Source organism: Myodes glareolus, chromosome 21 (genome assembly GCF_982192425.1).
Source record: "Myodes glareolus chromosome 21, mMyoGla1.1, whole genome shotgun sequence".
NCBI classification, from domain to species: Eukaryota; Metazoa; Chordata; class Mammalia; order Rodentia; family Cricetidae; genus Myodes; species Myodes glareolus.
Genome location: NC_142046.1, coordinates 52,313,906 through 52,336,618, shown reverse-complemented (window position 1 = coordinate 52,336,618; position 22,713 = coordinate 52,313,906). Strand labels below are relative to the sequence as shown.

General features: G+C 39.9%; 1 protein-coding gene and 1 long non-coding RNA gene across 6 annotated transcripts in view; one reads left to right on the top strand and one right to left on the bottom strand.

Moving 5' to 3' along the window:
- LOC125394798 (uncharacterized) overlaps positions 1 to 17,134 on the top strand; it is a 58,671-nt gene extending 41,537 nt beyond the window's left edge. For 2 of the 4 annotated variants that reach the window (XR_015735867.1, XR_007230331.3), the window contains 2 exons: positions 9,723 to 9,863; positions 15,882 to 17,134. This is a non-coding gene — a long non-coding RNA (uncharacterized LOC125394798). Of the gene's footprint in view, positions 1 to 9,722; positions 9,864 to 11,201; positions 11,311 to 15,881 lie in introns of all 4 variants that reach the window. The other 2 variants (XR_015735868.1, XR_007230333.3) reach the window with 2 other exon arrangements.
- The window catches only part of Hat1 (histone acetyltransferase 1), a 44,178-nt gene extending 21,799 nt beyond the window's left edge, over positions 1 to 22,379 (bottom strand). The window contains exons 1-4 of one of the 2 annotated variants that reach the window (XM_048425898.3): positions 22,265 to 22,379; positions 20,741 to 20,845; positions 4,899 to 4,974; positions 1,558 to 1,678 (exon numbers count right to left, since the gene is read on the bottom strand). In XM_048425898.3, the coding sequence (XP_048281855.1) occupies positions 1,558 to 1,678; positions 4,899 to 4,974; positions 20,741 to 20,845; positions 22,265 to 22,271 (309 nt within the window). In that variant the 5' untranslated portion in view covers positions 22,272 to 22,379. Of the gene's footprint in view, positions 1 to 1,557; positions 1,679 to 4,898; positions 4,975 to 20,740; positions 20,846 to 21,745; positions 21,896 to 22,264 lie in introns of those variants that run through there. The other variant, XM_087900051.1, reaches the window with a different exon arrangement.
- Between the last annotated feature and the right edge of the window lie 334 nt (positions 22,380 to 22,713).

The window sequence follows — 22,713 nt, the reverse complement described above, 5'->3', positions numbered from 1 at the left end:
ACAGTATATGAAAGATTTATCAATAACTAAGTCAATAGTTCCTTTGGAAGATATCAATTTAGCACTATCAGCTGCAATATTATATCAAACACATACACACACACCTCAAATGACAGTGAATTTTGTACTGCACAAAGGAAAACATTAGCTGTATTTGAAATCAGAATACTTCGTATGAAATACTTGGATTCTGAAGAAATTTAACCATATCTAATAGGAAAAATCTCATTACTGAAAACCTCTATTTTAATAACTTATTCAGTGCTGGTTTAGATGGAATTTAGTTGCAAACATTCACTTACCACAACTACAGCATTATTCATAATCATCTTTCTATCAGTAAAATTAAGAGAAAATTTCAAGATATACAAACTACTAGAAAAAACAAATACTAAGTACAATTACATATTATTTATCTGTAAAGCTTGGTAATTTTAAACACGATTGAGAAGTATAAGATAACGAACAAGTAGTGCTCAAAATATTTCTAATACTAATATTGAATCTTATGACCTTTCCTTTTAAAGATAATTATTTTATTATTGTTCTGTATATGGGTGTTCTGTCTGCATGTATGTGTGTGTATGTGTATATGTATGTATGTATACAGTGTGTGCCTGCTCTCAAGAGATCAGAAAATGGTGTCAGATCTCTTCAAACTATAGTTACAGATCATCCTGAGCTGCCTTGAGGGTGATAGGAATGCAACCCCAGTCTTCTGAAATAGCAGCCAGTGCTCTTAACCTCTAAGTCATACGCCCAGCCTTTGACTATTTCTTGATAAGTATTTGAGGTGATATATCAGTTATTCTGCACTGACCATTACACATTGTTTGTAATACTATGTTCACATGTTTGAAATACTATGCTGTACCCCATAAATATATAAAACAAGTATGTGTCAATCAAAAATTTTCTAAAAATTAACTATTTCAGGTTTCTTTCATGCTGTATAGAGATTACACATCATTTCATTAAACACAACAATATACTATTTTTATGCAGTTGTTAATGATACTTAATTGACAGTTAAAGAGCAAAGAACATGGGAGAAAGAGAAAAACATAATCAACAGGATAAAAACCAAAGTTAAGCTGGGTGGTGGTAGTCCATGCCTTTAATCCCAGCACTCAGGAGGTAGAGACAGGTGGATAGCTGTGAGTTTGAGACCAGCCTCATTTACAGATCAAGTTCCAGGATTGCCAACGTTATACAAAAATAAATAAATGAATAAATAAATAAAATAACCAAAAGTTAAAATAAGTTAAAAGGCTTTCAGAAAGTTGTTAACTTTCACATTTGCAATCAAAACAAAAGCCAGTAAAGAAAGCTCTGCTCATCAAAGTAAAGGTTTTCTTAGAGAAGGTTCACCCAGGAGATGAGCGGACTCAGGGGTATGGCCACAAGGTTAGAGAAGAGACCAGCAAACACCTCCTGTACCTGAAAGACTGATTCTGAAGCGATGGCATTGCAGTTTCTCCTCTTTAGAGCCTTAACACTTAAGACCACTCTTATACTCAAGTGGAAAAGTTAAAATATATGTATTTCTCTTCTTACCTCCACACAGTCAAAGTTCTCATCAACTTTAGATGCATATTCAACACGGAACATTGTTGACAGGCTACCAGCAATATAGTACAGCAGGATCTTCAGACCCTTGTAACCAAAAGCAGTTTCACTGAGATGAAAAGCAAAAACAAAACCAGCAAAAATGAATTTTTGCCAAATCACCAAAATGTATTACCTATACACATATAAACAAATTTAAAATCTTAAAATTGTCTGTGAAGTTAAACTATATTTGCTTGTTTAAAAAAACTAAAGGAAATGAACATTCACAATGATACTGTACTCAGCTTCATGTAAAAGAAGAGAATCAAGGTGCTAACTCAGGAAAGCTGTTGGGTTCAATGAGCCTGTTAAGTAACTGGCACACTGTGAGGACTGTCAGACATTACTCCCACTGTTACTATGCCTGCTATGGCTGCTGTTATTAACTAGAAGGCATTTCAGAAGAGATAGGTAACATTAAACTAAGACCTAGCTAGGCAAACAGGTAGCCGTGGGCAGGTCCTTTCAGCTTACCACTTGCTTCATCACTAGTGTCCACAGTTGTTCAAAGCAGTGATAATACCCACCCCTTCTGTGAATTCTAACTCTGATCTCTACTATCTAAAGCACTGATGATACTCCCTTTGAAGAATCTTAGGGAAGGAAAACTGAATTCTAAATATCTGAATCAGATGCATCTATAGACAGAGGGTAGTTACTTTCTGTCTGGGACTGCAGAGACTCAAAGTGGAAAGGGGTTTTTGGTGAGAGTAATAAAAACATCTAAAATTGATGATATGGATGCAATTGATCTCAGTAAAGCTGGCTTTTATTTCTATGTTTTAAATGAATTCTTTTATTTTTTTAGGTTGACTTATTTTTTTATTTGTGTGTACCTATGTGTACATACATGGCTGTGAGTATAGTACCCCAAAAGGCCAGGAGAAGACATTGGGTGCCTTGAAGCTGGAGTTAGAGGCTGCCAACATTAAGTGTTGGAAAGTGAACTTAGACTGGGTCCTTTGAAAGAGCAGTAAAATCACTCTCAATTGCTGAGCCATCATGTCAGCCCCTAAAAAACAAATTCTTTAAAAAAAAGAGAGTACTTGTAAGAAACAATCCTAGCCAGAATTCAGCCTAGGCTACCAAAGTATGTTCATTGCAGCGATTTTCCGAGGCAGTGAGTCTAGACGAGGGCTGCGCCATGCTTGGGTCGTAAGGACAGGATCATCACCATCATGACTGTTACCTGTCCAACTTAGAATAACACTATGTGAGCACACTACTTGCAGTGACACTACACAAATCAAACGGACGGATGGGAAAGCCATTAAGAAGCAATATTTAAAAACTAGGCTTCAGGGGCTGGAGAAATGGCTCAGTGGTTAAGAGCACTGACTGCTCTTCCAGAGGATGTGGGTTCAATTCCCAGCACCCACATGGCAGCTCACAACTGTCTAAAGATCCAGTTGCAGGGGATCTGACACCTTCACACCAATGCACATAAGATAAAGTTAAATAAAACATAAAAAAAAATATTTAAAAAAAAAAAAACACTAGGCTTCATCCACTGAGCTATAACTGAAGAGAGTTTGTTTTCTGGACAGGAATCAGTCTATTACTGAACTATACTCTCAGCCCTAGAAGAGATTATTTTTTTAATAGAAGAAAGGTAAATGTAAAATAGATAGCTCGCTTTAAAAAATCCAAAGGAAAATATTTTTATAATAAAAAACCTGTTAAAAATAAGAAACATTGATATTTTAGTCTATATATAATAAGATTTAGTTGCTTTTTAAAAGTTCATAAAATGCCTAATCTGATACATTAATTAAAAATATACTAAAATTTGCTCCATGAAGAGATGTTTTCCAATTTAAAAATACATTTAATTAAGAATTAAGAGCCTGGCGATGGCACATGCCTTTAATTCCAGCACTGGGGAGGCAGACAGGTGGATCTCTGCGTTCAAGGCTAGCGTGGTCTATAGAGCTGGTTCCAGAACAGCCAGGGCTATATCAGAAACCGTCTCAAAAAACAAAACAACAAAAAGAATTAACTAAAATGAATGCATCAAATAAATACAATGATATATAGAGGAAATGCCATGAACAAAAATATTTTAAATATTAACTGTATTCAAATATTCTTCCTGACTCGAACAAAATAGTTCCTTGGGGAACAATGAGTTCAAGGCTGGCCGCTATTACGGAGCAAGTTTGGGGACAACATGGGCTACATGAGATTCTACCTTAAAACAAAAAACAAGACAAAAACTAGTTAAGAGCTGAATCCAAATGAAGAAATTGTGTTCATTAAATTATTTATTTCAACTTTCTAAAGAAGGAAAAAAATAATAACTGACTACATTAACAACATATATAAGATTTAGGGAATTAAAGAATGTGCTGAATATCCTAAGACAAATCTTTTTTTTTTCTTTTTTCCTCTTTTGTTTTTTCTTTGGGGGGGGGGTTCAAGATGGAATTTGTCTGTATATCCCTGGCCATTCTGGAATTCAATTTGTAGACCAGGCTGGCCTCAAACTCACAGAGACCCACCTGTCTCTGCCTCCAGAGTGCTGGCATTAAAGGTGTGTGCCACCACTGTCTAGTCCCAGGACATATCTTTAATCATCATCTGATTAATAATCATCATTTAATCATCATCTGAGATGATGGCTTAATGGGAAAGAGCACTTGCTGCATAAGCTTAATGAGCTACGCTTAAATCACAGCACCCACATAAAAAGCCAGGTCTCCGTGCATGTGCCTGTAACTCCAGTGTTGTGGGGAGGAGACAAATGAGATCAGCCGGCACTTGCTGCCACTGGCCTAGCTCCAGGCTTCATTAGAGATCCTGTCTCAAAGGAATGAGGTCGAGAGTGACTTCTGTGCACTCCTAAGTGCATGCACACACATACACACATAAATTTCTTGAATTCAAGTAAGCTTACTTAATCACTGAGTAATACCTGGAACTTTGTAAATTTGGGGTTATGCTATACTGGAAGTAGTATCACAAGAGGTAAAACTAAAAAATAGTAATGATAAATATGAGTCCTGGATTATCTGAACCAGAACTAAAGCACTTTTATGTCTTTAAGCAACTGTTCAATCTCACCAAAACACAAAGTAGCAAATACAATACAGTGAGAATTAAAAATACAAGTTTATAGTAGTAAACAGTAGGTATTACATACATAGTGCTCAATGCATAAACTATTGTTCTAATATATATTTTAAGATAAACTACATGAAAAATGAGAGTAAAAAAAAAATCTAACTTTAAAAGACAAAACAGTTTCTTGCTTTTTGACACATTAATTTGGCAAATATGTTACTTACTCATCCCCAAAGAGCTGATGAGTATATTCAGGAAAGAAAGTTCTAATATCATTCTCAAGGTCTTCAGGAAAACGAACTGTTCAAAAGAATAAAATATATAGAGATTAGAGGTGACAAACATTTCTATTTCAAGAATTGTACTATAGTTAGGACACTACTAATATTGTTCTTACTTAAAATATTTCTTCTCTTTACATGATTACACTAGATTCTCAAGAGACTGGTGAACCCTGAAAGCTTGATGATACTAAAACGTCAGCATCAAAACCCTATTTATTCTGAAATTGAGAGACACGGTACAATAAAAACATATGATTTAGATTTTACTTTTCTATATTTTATACACAGTGAAAAATGCAAGAGGAAAACAAACCCAAAAGGATACTCGGAGATAAAACTATAGCACATCGGCAATGAAAACAATACTGTACAAAACAGTCTAACAAGAATAACCTAAGTTTGATATGTCCCTAACAGCCATCATTAGAGAATGCTATCACTGTGCATGTATGTAGCAGTCAGAGACCACTACACAGGTGGTTATCTCCTTTCACTTTATTAGACTTGTGAGGCTTGAACTCAGATCATCAGTCTTCTCCAGTTTATGCCATTTCATCAGCCACCATCATTATTTTTTGACTGCGAAATGACATTTATTTTTTATTGTTTCTTTCCCCTCTTAAAAATAATACTGCTTGGAGGCTGGAAAGAAGTCTTATCATTTAAGACTTGCTGCCTTTCTAGAGAACTTGGGTTCAGTTCCTAGCAACAAGAGAGTAGATTACAACTGTCTGCTAACTCCAACTACAGGGAATTCTATGCCTTCTTTAAGAACCAAGTACACATGTGGTACATATATTGTGGTACATATATAATATATATATATACACACACACGAAGGTAATACAATCATACAAATAAAAATAAATCTTTTTAAATTAAATTAAAAATTATGCTGCATGAGCTTAGGGACACAGCTCAGTGCCTAGTATGACCAAGAGATCCTGAGTACAATCCCTACACTGCAAAACAAGCAAGCAAATAAAATAATGTTGGAATGATACTCATATACATCTCTAGTACTTTTATGAATATGTAGGAGGGAAAATATTTGGTAGAAGAGTAACAGCACTGCTGTTTCTTTATTTGTTTCTTCTTCTTTTTTTTCCTTAGAGGGTTTCTCTGTGTATGTAGCCCCAGCTGTTCTGGAACTCGCTCTCTACCAGGATGTCCTGGAACTCACTCTGTAGACCAGACTGACCCCCAAACTCAGAGCTCCACCTGCCTCTGATTATGACGTAGGCAGTCTTCATGGGCAAAGTCATTCACTGCATGCAAACTGTCACCTAGAAGATCACCACTTTACAGAAGAGGGAACTTTAACTCTGATAGCTGCCTTTTCAAGGGATTAAACTATTAAACTTAACATCACTCACTATGGGAAAGACCAACAGCACTGATGACTCATGAAGCTTTCTTACCTTTTCCTAAACCTACTCAATTTAAAAATTTGTTTGTTTGTTTGTTTTTTTGAGACAGGGTTTCTCTATGTAAGAGTCCTGGCTGTCCTGGAACTTACTCTGTAGACCAGGATGACCTCAAACTCAAGAGAGATCTACCTGCCTCTGCCTCCCAAATACCGGGTATGCACCACTACTGCCCGGCTTCAATTTTTTAAAGCTTATTATTTATTTTTCTAAGATTTATTTATTTATTGTATTATGTATACAACATTCTGCCTCCATGTATGCCCGCACGCCAAAAGAGGGCACCAGATCTCATTACAGATGGTTGTGAGCCACCATGTGGTTGCTGGGAATTGAACTCAGGACCTCTGGAAGAGCAGCCAGTGCTCTTAACCACTGAGCCATCTCTCCAGTCCTCCACCCCCCACTTCAATTTTTAAAATTTATAACTTAAAGAAAATACAGGACAGAGAAGTTTCAAGAAAACACAGGTAAGACAAATTCAGAATGTAGATTTATCTAGTAAATCTATACACTGACTTTATTCTCCCAAATAAACTAATGACCCAGATAAATAAACTAATGACCTTGCACATAGGAAAGATTGACAGTTCTAAGTAAAAGGAGATTAAAACACAAATTACAACCCAATGCAGAGCAGGAGACTAAGAGTGCAGCTCAGGGCTGAAGTGTTGTCTATTGAGAGCAAGGTCTTAATTCAGTTCCCAGCATCACACAAAGAAAAATAAATGCACATAAGTTAAGTACCCTTGACTAGATCCTGCCTTAAAAAACTTTTTTGATGTTCTGGTTGTGAGCCCAGTTTTTAACTACTAAGCCACCTCTGCAGTCCATTTTTTTTTATTAATAAAGGAACTTGAGGATAGCCAGAGAAACCTAGAAATTATATATTAGCTCTGATAATGGCATGATTATATGAACATATGAAGACATGTTTGTAGGAGACATACTATAACAAGTATGTGCAAAAAGCTAATTTCAAATAATTCACCCTAAATACACACTAAAGCACATACAGTCAAATGTTGAAATCAGAAAAGGGCTGGGGATGTAGCTTAATCAGTAAGAAGTTTAAGGTTGGTTCATAAAAGCCCAACAACGCATGTCTCAGGGCCAGTCAGCTGGGAGAGTTCAGGAAAGGTCCTGACTAAAGTCTACTTGGGCAGTCAGTATTTAATATCTTAATAAAGTTTGCTTCAATTTGGCTCAGAAAAAAAAAGAACCAAACAAGTTTAAGGTTGAGTATGACATGAATGAACACACATGTACAAACTCTAGGATAACAAAAACATTAATATTTTTAAGTCTTTAAATGCAGTTATGGCAGCACAGCAAGTAATCAAGCCCAAATAAGCTGTCCATGACACTACACTCAATTTATAAAAGAGGAAGAATAAATGTAAGTGATGCATGATAAAAATACCCAAATTATAATACAAAAGGAGTCATTTAGTGATGAACTATGGGTAACTTTTATTTTTACTCTTTGTTTTGCCCTTTCCAAAATTTCAGCAGAATATATTACTCCAACAGGCAGAAAGTCATTAAGATGTTGAAATAAGCCTGGTGTGGAAAGTTTCCCAGCACAGTGGAGACTGAGACACAAGTAGTACAAGTACATGGACAGGCTGGGCCACATAGTGAGTTCTAGCTCAGCCTTGGCTTCTGTCTCAAAGCAAAGCAAAACAAAACAATACTAACCCCTCACCTGTAATTTTCAGAAAAGATATACTTTATCTTCTTATTAGCCACAGAAAAATTAGGCTGGGAATTGTGGCACATCCCCTTATAATCCCAACACTTGGGAGATGGAAGCAAGAAGATTAGAAATTATAAATGCTAGATGTGGCTACATATTGATGTCCAGGCCAGTCTACATGTACCCCTATTTCAAAAGACCAAAATTAAGGAATTATTAAAACATGAACTTACTTAACTTTTAAATTTTAATGACTACGGTGGCGTGAGTAAGAATCATACACTTGAATGCTTGGCCCCTAGTTGGTGGGGCTGTTTGAGGAAGGACTAGGAGGTGTGGCCTTGTTGGAGGTATAAATAACTGAGGTTGGGTTCTGAGGTTGCAGAAGCCCATACCAGCCGGTTTCTCTCTGCCTCTACCTTTTAGATAAGGTATAAGCTCTCAGCTACTGTTCCAACGCCATGCTTGCCTACCTGCCACCATGCTTCCCACCACGATGACCATGGACTAACTCTGAAACTGTAAGCAAGCCTCCAATTAACTGTGTTCTTTTTTAAGTTGCCTGGGTTGATAGTTTCCTGCTGAAAGACTACATTTTTCAGCTTCCTTGTAGACTACATACATTAGTTATTTCTGCCCCTGTGAGGGGCCACATCACATCTTCCTCTGTAAGCGTTTTTTGTCATCCATACACACTGAGTGACAAAGTGTCCCTCACAGTGAACAAACAAGGTCCCTCACAGTGAAAAGACAAGGTCCAGGCCTAAGGTCAAACCAAACCTCTCTTTACAGCTGCCTTTTAATAATCTAACATATGGTGTCAAAGACCTGGAATAGTAAATCTGTGCCTACTAGTGGCTCAAGTCCACTCATGGACAAACCTTCTGGCTCTCTCATACACTTCCATGCTGGGAGCAGGCCAGGTAGGACCACCCTTTTCTCTCCCACAACCCGCCCTTTTCACTGCATCTCTGCCCTGTCATCTTGACAGTCTGACTCAGGTGGTAGGCCACACTGCATTCGAGCAGAATACACAACCTAAAATGCTGGGACAAGGTAATAGTGGACCTCATTCAGAGGTACCTTACTTAGGTTCTGGGATCACTGGAGCTTTCTTAAAGTCTGCTCTGTAGAAGGCACCAGAGAGTTTCTACCAGCTGGAAAAGTTTAACTGAGAATTCTGAATTTTTCACTGGCCTACTACTCAATCAACCAAAAGCTGATAACCTTTCACTAGCTCTGCAGCTCCTTAACCTTGGAGTTGTATAGGCTGGGTACACTCCCTTACTTTCCAGGTGCATTTGGTCATTTCCAGACTTAGAGGATGCTATGAACAACCGGGCATTGGACCCTGTCTATTCCTTGGTACTGAGCACAGGCACAGGTTCTAAATTTTCTGTACCAAAAGAAACTCCGTTGGCCTGTTTGATGGTAAATTTAAAGGAGCTCCAAATAGAACTAAAACCATTCAATATAAATCTGGCTTCAATATACACTGGATAAATGGCCACTGCTGGCCCCAAATCAGAACATTCAATTACCTAAACTGATTTAGATAACCCTGTTAAGACAGAATGGTTGCCTGGTCCAAGACCCCTCCTCCATATTAAGTCACAGTTCACTTTATCCTTTTTCAAGGCTCTGGTTTAAAGCCATACCTAGAGCCAAAATGCCTGCTGCTGTTATGGGCGACGAAAACAGGAGAATTCTGGGAAGAGGAAAGACTGAGTCTGCAGTTGTCACCCAGATCAAGAGGAAGCACTGCCGCACTGATAAAAGGTACCAAGCCACATGGCTAACACAGACAAGAATTATGGACTAATGTCAGATGTAAGAATTAGTTAATAAGAAGCCTGAGCTAATAGACCAATCAGTTTGTAATTAATGTAGACCTCTGTTTGTTTCTTTGGGACTGAATGGCTGCAGGGCAGGGTAGGACAGAAATCTCTGTCAACAACTCTTTGAGTTCTTCCCCCTTTTCTTGGTTTTGTTCATTATCTTTAAAGCTTTTGTTAGAATTAAGTTCACTGAGTGAAACTTTAAAAGGATGTATGGATAACTTAATTAGCTATAAAATAGCATGTATGTAACTTAGATTCAACACTTGTTTAAGAAGAGGGCCTAATGGCCTCACCTTGGAGTACCATGTGGCTGATGACCTAGGTCCACCTTGAAGTAACAACCATGTAGCTTATTGCCATCTTGGTATCCATGTAACTCAACCACCCCTTCTCTTAGGTTAAAAAAAAAAAAAAGGGCATGCTATGTGACTTCACCACCATCTTGGTTAAAATGACCACAAGCTATATATAAATCAACTAGAGCAATATCCATAAAACAACTAGATCCACTGAGTCCTCTGTTTATCCTTGTATCTCCCTTTTATTAGCCTAAGGAAGCAACACTAGGCTTCCAAGATGGTTAGTTTTGAAGCTGCCATTAAAAAACTAGCATTTAGTACAAGCACTTATAAAAGAATCAGAAAAATGAAGTTCCCAGGCTCTCTGTGAACAGTATTTATGTTATGGTTTTAAGTTTATTTTGATACTAAAGGATCTTTAATTCAAGAATTTTTATTTTGTGTTTGTTTTCAGTTTTTCAAGACAGGGTTTCTCTGTGTAACAGCCTACTTGTTCTGGAACTCACTCTGTAGACCAGGCTGGCCTAGAACTCAGAGATCTGCCTGCCTCTACCTCCCAAGTCCTGGGATTAAAGATGTGTGCAACCACCAATTGGCTAATTCAAAATATTTTTAAGGCTCAAGCTTAATAAGAATATAAACTGTAAAATCCTAATTTTATAAAATGCACCAACTTGGCCAAAGGTGGTGACACATGTCTTTAAACCTAGCACTTGGAAGGCAGAGGCAGACGAATCTCTGTGAGTTTGAGGTCAGCCTGGTCTACAGAGCGAGTTCCAGGACAGCCAGAGTTACACAGAAAGACACTGTCTTGAAACACCCCCCCACACCAAAAAAGAAGGAACAACTTGTTATAAACTGTTAAAGATAATCAAGACATGCAAGTTAATGGCCAGTCACTATATAAATGATCGAATTATTTAATGTGCTCAGAACTGTTTGCAGTTATGCTACATATAAATATAATTTATTTACAGGGACAAGCTTGGAATGAGAGACCAATTTTTTATTTTCCATCATATAGTCTTCTGTTGCCTCCTGTCATACAACATTCTGTATATGTTGTCAAAATTAAGCCTGACATAAGTAAGTCAAAACAAGTTTAAATTTAAAAATTTAATGTAAAATAATGTTCAAAATCATGTAAAATTTTAAAAATTGGTTATAAAAGATTGAATACTTGAGTAAAATGAGTTAAATTTACAATATACTTGTGTTAAGTTTCAAGCCCAGGGTACTAGAGAGATTGCTAAGCAGTTAAGACCACTGGCTGCCCTTCCAGAGGACCTGGGTTCAACTCCCAACACTCACACAGCAGCTCACACCTGTCAGTAACTCAGTTCCAGGGAATCTGACACCCTCGCACCAATGCACATAAAATTTAAATAAATTATTACTTAAAAAAAGTTTCAAACCCAGGACAGATGGCTGAGGTGCCTATTTAACATATTAAAGCAGACCTGGCCTCCAGGTTTTCCCATACCCCTCAGTGCTACCTATTATAGGCTATGGCTGACATAGCCTGCCCTCTGCCCCTGAACTCTCCAACATAGAGGATATGTTGCCCTTCCCCAGAGGCTCTTCCCTATACTATCCAGACATTTTGGTTACCCGCCCCTTTTGTACCTTTGGACTCCTGGTTGCTACACCTGGTTCCCCTCTCTCCCTTCTCCCCTCATGGCCTATTTCAGTCTGGTCATGTCTACTCTGGACTTTCTCAGATGTCCCTGTCTCTGCCTCTGGCTATGCTCTCGCCCTTTTATCTATAATAAACTTTCTTCTTCACCATACCTAGGAGCAGTCATGTCCTTTCTTTTCCTTGTTATTTTTTCTTTTCATTCAACTTGCATGGCAAGAAATTCCCCAGGCTCAAACAGTTCCCTTGGATAGAGGACTAGTTTCTCTGGATGGAGCAGCATTCCACTAGAGTTAGGTTGCAGGTTAGCCTCCTTACATGATGCAAAGGAAATAAGACCTGCCTGAAGTCTAGGGCTTCTGCCTCTGGCTGCCTGACCAGCTCCAATTGCAAGGCCTGACCATCCCTGGCTTTAAAGGCCAAACAAACAAGCAAAACAAACATGCTTCTCATGTAAAGATAAACTTCTCCTGTGTCTCATATGAGAAAAGGGATGGATTCTCTTGCCTAATAGAGGATCTCAGAGTCTACACCCATATCCTAAATATCTCAGAGAGGCAAAAAGCAACTATTCCACCATCAATGTCTTCTGAACTGACATATGAGAATGCTGTGACCAGGGGAACCTTGTATATAAGCCTAATACCTGACTGATATAAGACCTGCATACTAGTTCAGTCATGCACTTTATCCTGTCATTCAATTCTTCCTCTTAGCAAAAGCTAATTCCAGGGCCTATATCCTAACCATCCATGTTCCCTCATTAAAGGAAGATGCCAGATACTCTATCATTACACTTACAGCTTTGGAAAGTTGTTCAGAATATCCAAGCAGTGTCTTTTACAGTTGGTTTTGTATCTGTAGTGTCAACAAAAGATGCTATTGATATCCCAAGCTTTCGTGTTCTTCAGAAGATGACTTAGATGGAGATTCTCTCCAACCTGAGCTCACCTGTGGTGATCAAAACTATAATCTACTTTTTACCCAGACAGCGCTCCAGGACCAATGCCTGAACTCTTACCTTAAAGCCAACAAGAAGTACACAGCCTTTAGTAGTGATGTCTGTGGATGTTTTCTAAGACATTCCAAAATCCAATATTTATTAAAGCTCGTTTAATTTGGTTATCTTGCTTTATAAATTATGACTCTAAACAATCGATTTTTAAGAATGATATTAAGAAATATGCTTACTGCTGATGGTATGTGTTGATCGATTTGTCCATTTGCAGGAGTAAAGAGTTGGCTTTAGCCTTCTTTGTTAATTCAATCTATGATGTATACTACTTACTACAAATTTGACATGAAAGCCTGGTGGTGGTAGCACACACCTTTAATCCCAGCACTCAGAAGGCAAAAGCAGGCGGATCTCTAAGTTCGAGGTCAGTACCATCTACAGAGTGAGTTCCAGGACAGTCAGAGTCACAAAGCAAAACCCTGTCTCAGGAAAACAAAAACAAATTTAACATGACTGCTTCTATCTTTCAACTGCTGGTTGAGTGCTTAGAATGAAAATGTAGAGATTTTTAAAAGGTTCTTTTAAATAGGGTTAATTTTAGAAAATTTTGTAAAGTGAATCATTTATTCTTGATAAAGCAGACACTATCTCTAGAAGTATAGTTTTTAAACTGAAAATTAAAAATCATTTCTTTTTTGGGAAGTACAACTACAATTACATTATCTCATGGAATATAACAATTTGATGTTAACAAAAAATGTATTGTCATGTTTTTAAATAGTAGATATGGTCATTTAGAGTAATAATTCCAATTTTAAAAATTTTAACCTTATCAAATTGTTTCTAACCAAAAAATTTTGTTTTACTTAAGATGCTTTTGTTTAGTAAATAGTACTGTTTATAAATAGTAATAGTTTTTGTTTAGTAAATAGTAATGTTTAAGACAAATATACAAAGTTTATCATATGTAAAGAATATCATTTAGATACTTTCTGTTCAGGTTCATTCTTAGAATGCTGCTAGGTTTAATTGACATCTTTTACAAACGCTTCCAGGTGCTTGTTACTTAGGCAGAAGTCTGACGTAAACAAACAGCTAATTAGCTACCCTACTACCTACAGAATTCTCGTGCATGGTCCAGCCAGTTCTTTTTCTTTTTTCTTTCTTTCTTTCTTCTTTTTTTTTTTTTTTTTTTTTGTTTTGGAGACAGGGTTGGTCTGTCCTGGAACTAGCTCTTGTAGACCACCACATTGGCCTCGGATTAAACGCATGCACCACAGCCACCTGGCCTGGCCAGTTCTACTAACTGCACTTAACTCACGCTAATCTTGACGGAAAAGTTTTCCTCGTGTAACTTTGTGTCTCCACAAAATTGTACAGTTATTACCGCCTGACTTATGCTCTGGATCTTTGCCAACTGTTAACTTTCATCATGGCCCTTGATGGGCCCTCTTCTGAAGCACTCTTAACTGCTGCTCCCATCACTCCTCTGTCAGCCTTGAAGCAGTTATTGAAATGCTCCCAAACCCTTAAAAGCAATTTGGGTGACCTCTAAAAGATGACTAATGGGCCATGGGCTATACAACTCATCCCTTTTCTTGCCACTCTGGACACTGTTTGGGGGACTCAGAACTAAAACAGCTGGATGGAAGCCTTCTTTGCATCAATTACTCCCCTCACCAGCTCAGATCAGCTTAACATCTTTCAGGACCAGCTCAACTCCTTGACTGCTGCAGTACTCCACAATTAAAAATGACCAGATATAACTCCTGGGATGGGATTTGTGCTATCCTCCATGAACATGCTTCTTTCAAACCAACACATCCTAACTGGTTTGAAATGGGGCCTACAGACAGGGACCAGATTTCAATCACAAGCCTCCTATGTATGGGCTCTGGTTCTCTCCCATTTTGGTTCATCCTCTTGCTCACTCCTTTCTCCTTATTATCCTCATACTTACATTTTTACTGTCTTTTAAATGTTTTACTTACTGAACTACATCCTCCACCTGTTGTAGAGTATTATTTTAAGATGTATTACATTTGTTTATGCTCCAGAACATTTGTTTAATAATGTAAAAATGTGCTGCTTTTGTTTATGCTACATTTGTTTAACTCTATAAAGCTGTGATTCTTTGCCTGTCTGAAACACCTGATGGGCTAATAAAGAGCTGAGCAGCCAATAGCAAGGCAGGAGAAAGGATAGACGGGGCTGATTGGCAGAGAGTATAAGTAGGAGAACTCTGGAAAAAAGGAGGAGCAAGAAAGCAAGAAAGCAAGAAAAGAGGATGTCAGGGGCCAGCCACCTACCAAGTAAGAAAAGGAAAAGCCCAGAGCCAAAAGGTAGGTGGGATAATTTAAGATAAGAAAAACTGGCTAGAAACAAGTCGAACAGGCCAGACTGTGGTGGTGCACGCCTTTAATCCCAGCACGTGGGAGGCAGAGGCAGGCAGATCTCTGAGTTTGAGGTCAACCTAGTCTACAGAGCTAGTTCCAGGACAACTAGGGCTGTTATGTAGTGAAACCCTATATTGAAAAACGGAGGGGAGAAGGATGGTGGGGGGACACGGGTGGATGGGACAAGTCAAGCTAAGGCCGGCCATTTCTAAGTAATAATAAGACTTTGTGTGTATTTATTTGGGAGCCGGGTGGTTTAAAAAAAAAAAAAACTATCCAAACAAAATGTTTCACCCAAGTTTTCCCAACAGCTTGCACCCCTCAACAGTTCCATGTGTTTTTAATACACCAGCAAAAAGATCTTGTAGATGGTATAGGGAAACTCTAGCTAAAAGGGTCCTTCATCCCTTTCACTCCAGGCCAGATGCAATTCTTTGATTAGTTCTCTATTTTCTCCTGTTCCCTTCCTTTAACGCTCTGTAGCTCCCTACTACTTCCACTAGCTCATCTGGCAATAGGACCAGCCACTGTCATCCTGAGTCAACTCTGCCTACTTTCTTCCACCTGTTCCTCCCCATTCCTCAACCTTCCTGGCAAATCTCATTTATACGCTGTAACCAAATCATCCACTTATAGTTCTCTAATAATAACTTTCCAAATCTCTTCACAGACACATGAGGACACACTGCATCCAATCAAGTTAACCCCCGGTACATTACCAGAGGATCCCTTCTTCAATGGACTCAGATCTATTCCCCCCACTGACAAAGATCCTTCTCAGCAAAAATCAGCTACAACACCACAGCCCGACATTCTCTATAGCTTCTGAGTTAGAAATGATAGTTTCCTGCTGAAAGACTACATTACCCAGTTTCCCTTGCAGACTATAGAAATCATTTCTGTTCTGCCCATCCCATCTTCCTCTGTTGGTATCTTGGCCACCCATACACATGTGTGACAGTATTTCCTCACTGTGAATAAACATGGTCCCACTAAGGTCAGACTAAGTCTCTTAAAAGATCCAGTATCTCCACAGCTGCCTAACATTGGTCATGATGTCTCTTAGCAAAAGAAAAGAAACTAGAACAGAAGTTGATACCAGGGCCTGGGATATTCCTGTGACAGGCCTGACCATGCTGCTTGTTGGAACAATGCAGACTCTGGGACTTTGAACTAGGAAAGTTGTTGAATGCTTTAAGCAGCGCTAAATGGATCATCCTAATGGAAGAGTTGGAAGAAAGCAGTGCTGAGAGCAATGTAGACTATGGAGGCCCTGGCTCAAGAGGTTTCTGAGGGGACCAACATTAGCAACTTGGCTAGGGACTATTCTTGTAAAACATGGCTTCATTTTGCCATTGTCTTAAGACTGCTGGAGGCTAAATTGAAGAGTTTGATTAATGGCAGTGGCAGAGATTTCAAGACAGCTTAGTACTGGCTATGTCACATGGTTATTAGTGATGATTATGCAGATCTACAATGAGAAAGAGAAAATGGGACAAAAAATGTACAGTTTGAGGAGAAAAAAAACATGAAATTTTAATGTTGGAGTCAAATCCTGTGCACAAAGAGATATGAAATTTAAGGAAGGGTTTAAGGAGAAATGGAATAAAGAAGTGGTGCTCTGTGGTAGTCTGAATGTAATTGGCCTCCATAATCTCATAGGGAGTGGCACAATTAGGAGGTGTGGCTTTGCTGGAGTGGGTCTTGTTGGAGGAAGTGTGTCACTGTGGGGGTGGGCTTTGAGGTTTCCTATGCTCAGGATACCACCCAATGTCTCAGTCGACTTCCTGTTGCCTGCAAGCCAAGATGGAGTGAGCACCACGTCTGCCCCATATACTGCCATACCCCCCACCATGATGATAATGGACTAAAACTTTTGAAACTGTAAGCAAGTCACCCCAATTAAATGCTTTCTTTATAAGAGTTGTCGTGGTCATTATGTTTCTTCACAGGAATAGAAACCCTAGCTAAAACACGCCCCCAGGACAAGACCCCACCCAGCTAAACTTCCAACATGGTATTCAACAAAGGAAAGCACCCATGGTGGTGTCCTTGCCTTTAATCCCAGCAGTTGGGAGGCAGAGGCAGGCAGATCTCTGTGAGGGCCAGCCTGGTCTAGTTCTGGGACAGGCACCAAAGCTATAGAGAAACCTTGTCTCAAAAAACAAACAAACAAAAAACAAAGAAAAGCACCAAGTCAAAGCTTATACAAATATAATTCGGGGGGGGGGGGAAGCAAGTTCCAGCCTGGAAGCAGAACTTAGCAGCTTTAGTGAAGTATTCTGGCTTCCTCAAAAAAATATAGAAGTCGTGGAAAGGAACATCCTTCAAAGTTGAAGAATACTGCTGAGACCCAGAAAGGTCATTTATGAAAGTTATAAAAGTGAAACTTGGATTATGTTGGGGACCCCAAGATATTGAAGATGCAAGAGCCATGAGATATCTGCTAAGGAGAGTTGCACAGAAGATGTTGAGCCAGCCCAAAAGACAGAAATTTGTTGCAGTCAACAAAGCTAAGAAGAGTGGGAGATCTCAAGAACCATGTGACATCAAACACATTAGGATTTGGAGTTTGCCCTGCTAGATTTCAGCTTTTCTTTGGTCCAGTATTTCCTCACTATACCTTCCCAACCCTCCCTTTTGTAAAGTATATTCTGTGCCACTGTATGTTGAAAATATATAATTTATGTATTTTGATTTTACAGGGAACTATAATTAAGATACTGCCTTGAGTCTAAAAAGACACTTAGAACTTTGGGACTCTTTAGTGTTGAGGCTGTAAAGGATGATGGGCACTCTTGCAGTGAGACTATAACACATTTTGCATTATGCTATGGCTACAAGCCTATAGGGGCCAGGGAGTGGAATTTGATTATCTGAATGAGAATGGCCTCCACGGGCACATATATTTGAATGTTTGGTTCCTAGTTTAGGGACTGTTTAGGAAGGAATCAGGGTGACTTTGTTGGAGGAGGTATGTCAGTGGAGGTAGGTTCTGGAGTTTCAAAAGTCCATGCCAGGCCCAGTCTGTCTCTGACCCTTGCTTGTGGATCAGATATAAGCTCTCTGCTACTGTTCCAGCATCATACTTTCCTGCCTGCTGGCATGATCCCCAGCATGATGATCATGAACTGTAAGCAAGCCACCAATTAAATGTTTTCTCTTACAAATTGAATTGGTCATGGTGCTTCTTTCCAGCAATAAGAGTGTAATAACTAAGACACTACCTAAGGCAGACTAATCGACTGACAAATGGAGTACTTCCCCTTATATGCGCAAAGACATCAAATCTTTAAGCACCCCTGTTTCTCCCAGTAATTTTCCCTTGTCTGATATTCTTGGTATCAACATATGAACATACCATTATCCTTTCCTCCCCACTTTTAAATCTTGTCCCACTAGAGAGATGCGCCAGTTAAGCGCTTATTGCTCTTGAGCAGTTTGGTCCCAGCACACCACATCAGGCTGCTTAAAACTGCCTGTAAATCCAGTTCCAGAGAATCATATACCCTTCTTTGGCCTCCATGTGCTCAGATGTGTAGATACATGTAAATAAAAATCTTTAAAAAAATTATCTTACAGGGAGAGAGCAGTAGTGGCAAACGTCTTTAATCCCAGTACTGCAGAGGCAGATGGATCTCTTTGAGTTCAGGGCAGCCTGATATACAGGACAAGTTTCAGGACGGCCAGGGCTACAAAGAAAAACCCGTCTCAAAAAAATAAAAAATTATCTTCTGATAAGATTAGTATCTGATAAAGTAGATGTCAATATAAAGCAAGATGAGATAAGAGGGGAAAATAAAGATGAGATGTCCTTATGACTAGAGATGAGAGGAGAAATATTTTCTAACAGTTATAAACTCATGGATAGCGATGCAGCTCAGCTGGTAGACTGCCTACCATGTGCAAAGCTCTGGCTCTGATTCCTAGTACCACATACCTATAATCCCAACAATACACAAGTGTCAACCTCAGGATTATTAGAGCACTGGTTCTCAACCTTCCTAGTGCTGCAATCCTTTAATATAGTTAAAATAGTACAGTTGATACCAAAAAATTATTTTTTAAATAATCTTTTTTAAAATTTATTTAATTTTATGTGCATTGATGTGAGTGTGAGATCCCCTGGAACTAGAGTTACAGACAGTTGTGAGCTGCCTTGTGGGTGCTGGAAATTGAACTTGGGGCCTCTGAAATAGCAGTCAGTGCTCTTAACCACTGAGCCATCTCTCCAGCCCCATAAAATCATTTTTGTTGCTATTTCATAAATATAATTTTGCTACTATTATGAATCACAATTTAAATATCTGATATGCAGGGTATCTGATATTTGACCTCGTGAAAGGGTCATTCAACCTCCCCAAAGGGGCTGTTATCTACAGGTTGAGAATCGCTGGATTAGAAGATGTAGTTCAGCAATAGGAATACAAATTATCAAGAGATTAACATGTGGCTGGAGAGGTGGCTCAGCAACTAAGACAATGTGTTGCTCTTGCAGAGGACCTAGGTAGCTTCCCAGCATCCACTTGGTAGCTCACAACCATCGATTTCAGGAAATTGAACCCTCTCTTCCATTCTCCAAGGACACCAGGCACATATGTAATGAATACTAGGGCTCTTTGGAGAAATGTTAATTCAGGACTATGAAGACCTGAACTTGGATGATAGAACCCTCAAAACAAGCCGTGTGGTCTCACATGTACCTGTGACCTCAGTGTTGTGGAGAAATTCTATGCCTACTGTCCCTACATTTAGCCTGGGGAAATGATTCTCTACTGTTGGTCTTTATGGATGTCTTTTCTAAACCTTTCATACAAATGGAATCATACACTCTGGTGACTTTTCCTGGCTTCTTTTACTTAGCATGTTCCAAGGCTTCTCCACATTGTAGCAGGAATCAGGACGTCACTCCTTTTTACTGTCAGATAGTATTACATTGACTAGCTACAGCACACTTTATCTTACTGACTGTCTGATCTGAGCTGTTCACACCATTTGGCTATTGTGAATATACACCTACTGAGCACTCATGTGCTTTTAGATGAACAACATCTTCGCTTCTCTTGAACAGCCACTTAAGAGAACTGCTGGCTCATATATGTAATTTTTGCTTATTTGTTTTTTTAAAGATCTACCAAACTAAAGTTATTATCTTATACTGACCACTGATGCATGATTTTTTTTCACATCCCCACCAACACCTTCTTTGCTTCTTTGGTTTTTTGAGACCAGGTTTCTCTGTGTAGTTTTGGTGTTTATCATTTTCGAAAGCAAGCATTTTTAAGAAGCTAAGACTACATATACCTGTGGCTTTGCCATAGTATCTTTCCCATGTGCTAAACTGCCGTCTTCTGCCTACCCCATACCACAGTGTAACTCGAGACTGCTGAAAATCTCAATTTCACAAACGCGGGCAATTCCAGTTAAATCACTATTCTTAACATAAAATTTTATTTCAAAGTTAAAAGGCTACATTATATACACACACTCAGCTGCACACATGAAGGCATTCTGAAATGACTTACGTACCCAACTTCAGTTCAATCGCTGTGTTGGTATTACATTTGTACTCGGCCAACTTCTTCTCCACCGCACTCTTATATTCTACCAGAAATTTCTCCATGGCACCAAATCCTAAGAGGTGTTGAAAGGGTGGTTGAAAGGGACTTAAAGCAAGATTTTTATTTGAAGTGGTCTAAGGATAAGCTGGAACACAGGTTGCAACAGTACAGATCACTCTCCCTGAACCTTTCAACAAATATACTGCATATGAATACCTCATAAAACGGAAAGAAAACAAGACCACCTTTACCGCAGGCCTGTAATTCCATCTTGCAGGAGGCAAAGACAGGACTGAGCAGGAGGCCAGCGTAACCTGCATAATGATTACAAAACCTATTTCAAGTAATCGCTGCTGTAGAAATTACGTGTAAGTAAGTACTGTATCCGCTCCATTTCTCATTTAATAACTCTGGCTAAGGAAGAGGTTTAATTGATGGGCACCAAACTAGGAAGTGGTGGGGCTCAAATTTGAATTTTGACGTAATTCTCATTATACAGCAACTCTTCTTTGGTTCCAGGGTACCCAAATACCCTAATGGACAACTTCATCTGGTAGAACAATCCTGTGCAAATTTCAAACTACACAGTTTACTAATACTGCCTAACTATAAAAGAGGAGTGCTTAACAATGGAGTGAGACAATGTGAAGGCACTTGGGAAAACGACAAGAATCTACCCATCGCTTCGAAAGATAGGTAACTGTAAAAGGGAAACTCCATCAAAACACTTCAATGGCAACTTAAACTTTTGTTTGTTTTTTAAAGACAAGGGTTTCACTGTGTAACCCTGGCTGTCCTGGAACTCACTCTGTGGACTAGGCTGGCCTCAAACTCACAGAGATCCTCCTGCCTCTGCCTCCCGGGTGCTGGGATCAAAGGCGTGCGCCACCGAGGTCTGGCAACTTAAACATTCTTAAACCCTAAAGACTGGAAGACTCAAGTGAATGAACCAGAAGAAAATACTACTACATACAGTACAAAAGTTCCACTCGCAAAGAGAAGTTTGGCAGTGCAGACACGTCTTTCTCACAGGATATCCAGAAATGTCCTCAGGGATCCTAAAGGGTGAGAGACCCTGAGTGTGCCCAGCACCAGGTCACTGCACCACTGCACTCGCCCAGAAGCTGACCGTGGCGGAGGTGGGCAGGGCCCTGGGAGGATCAGCTGGCGGGAACTGGACAGCAGTGGGCAAAGTGGAACGGAGCAAAACAGGCCCCGAGGCGGCCCACGCTCCGCCCCCGGGTTCGCCGACCCTCGGGCAGGGCCCAGCGGGCCACGGAAGGCGCGGAGCGCAAGCACTGGGGGCGGCGGCGCCGAGCGCGGCCCACCGGGGGATCAGCCTCGGACGCTCGGTGCCCCGCGACACGGACAGGCCTTCTAGAACTCCGACGAAAGCTCGAAAGTTCTAGGCGGCCGCTGTCACAGTCGCCTAGACGTTCTTCTCCAGAACGGCCCGCCGCCTCCCCCGGCTAAACTTTTCCCGGGAACTTACCCGCCATTTCCGAGCTGTGAGTGCCCGCGGCTGAGGAAGGACAAATCAACCCGCGCGCTCCCGGGCCGGAAGTGACCGCAGGGACTGACGCATTCCCCCCGCCCAATCTCGGCGAGGCACGAGCCAATGAGGAGAGGAAACTCGGGGCGCGCGGCGGCGGAAGTGCCTCGGGGGGCGGGGCCGGGACCGTGAGAAGGCGCGAGCGGTTGCCTAGCCACCGCGAGTGCGCACATCCCCGCTCGTGTCTTCGGCGCCCAAGCGGGCACAGCTCCCTGGCGGCTGGTGACTGTCGTGGAAATGAACGTTAATTCTCGGACAGCTTAAGGCGGTTTTGCCCTCAACCTCACAGTGGTTGAAAAGTCTTCCCTTTGACCCGAACGCAAGTTCTTATGTGGAGGTTTCGTTCCGAAGTTTTATTAAACTTGTTGCTTGTTTCTACTTTTGCCATA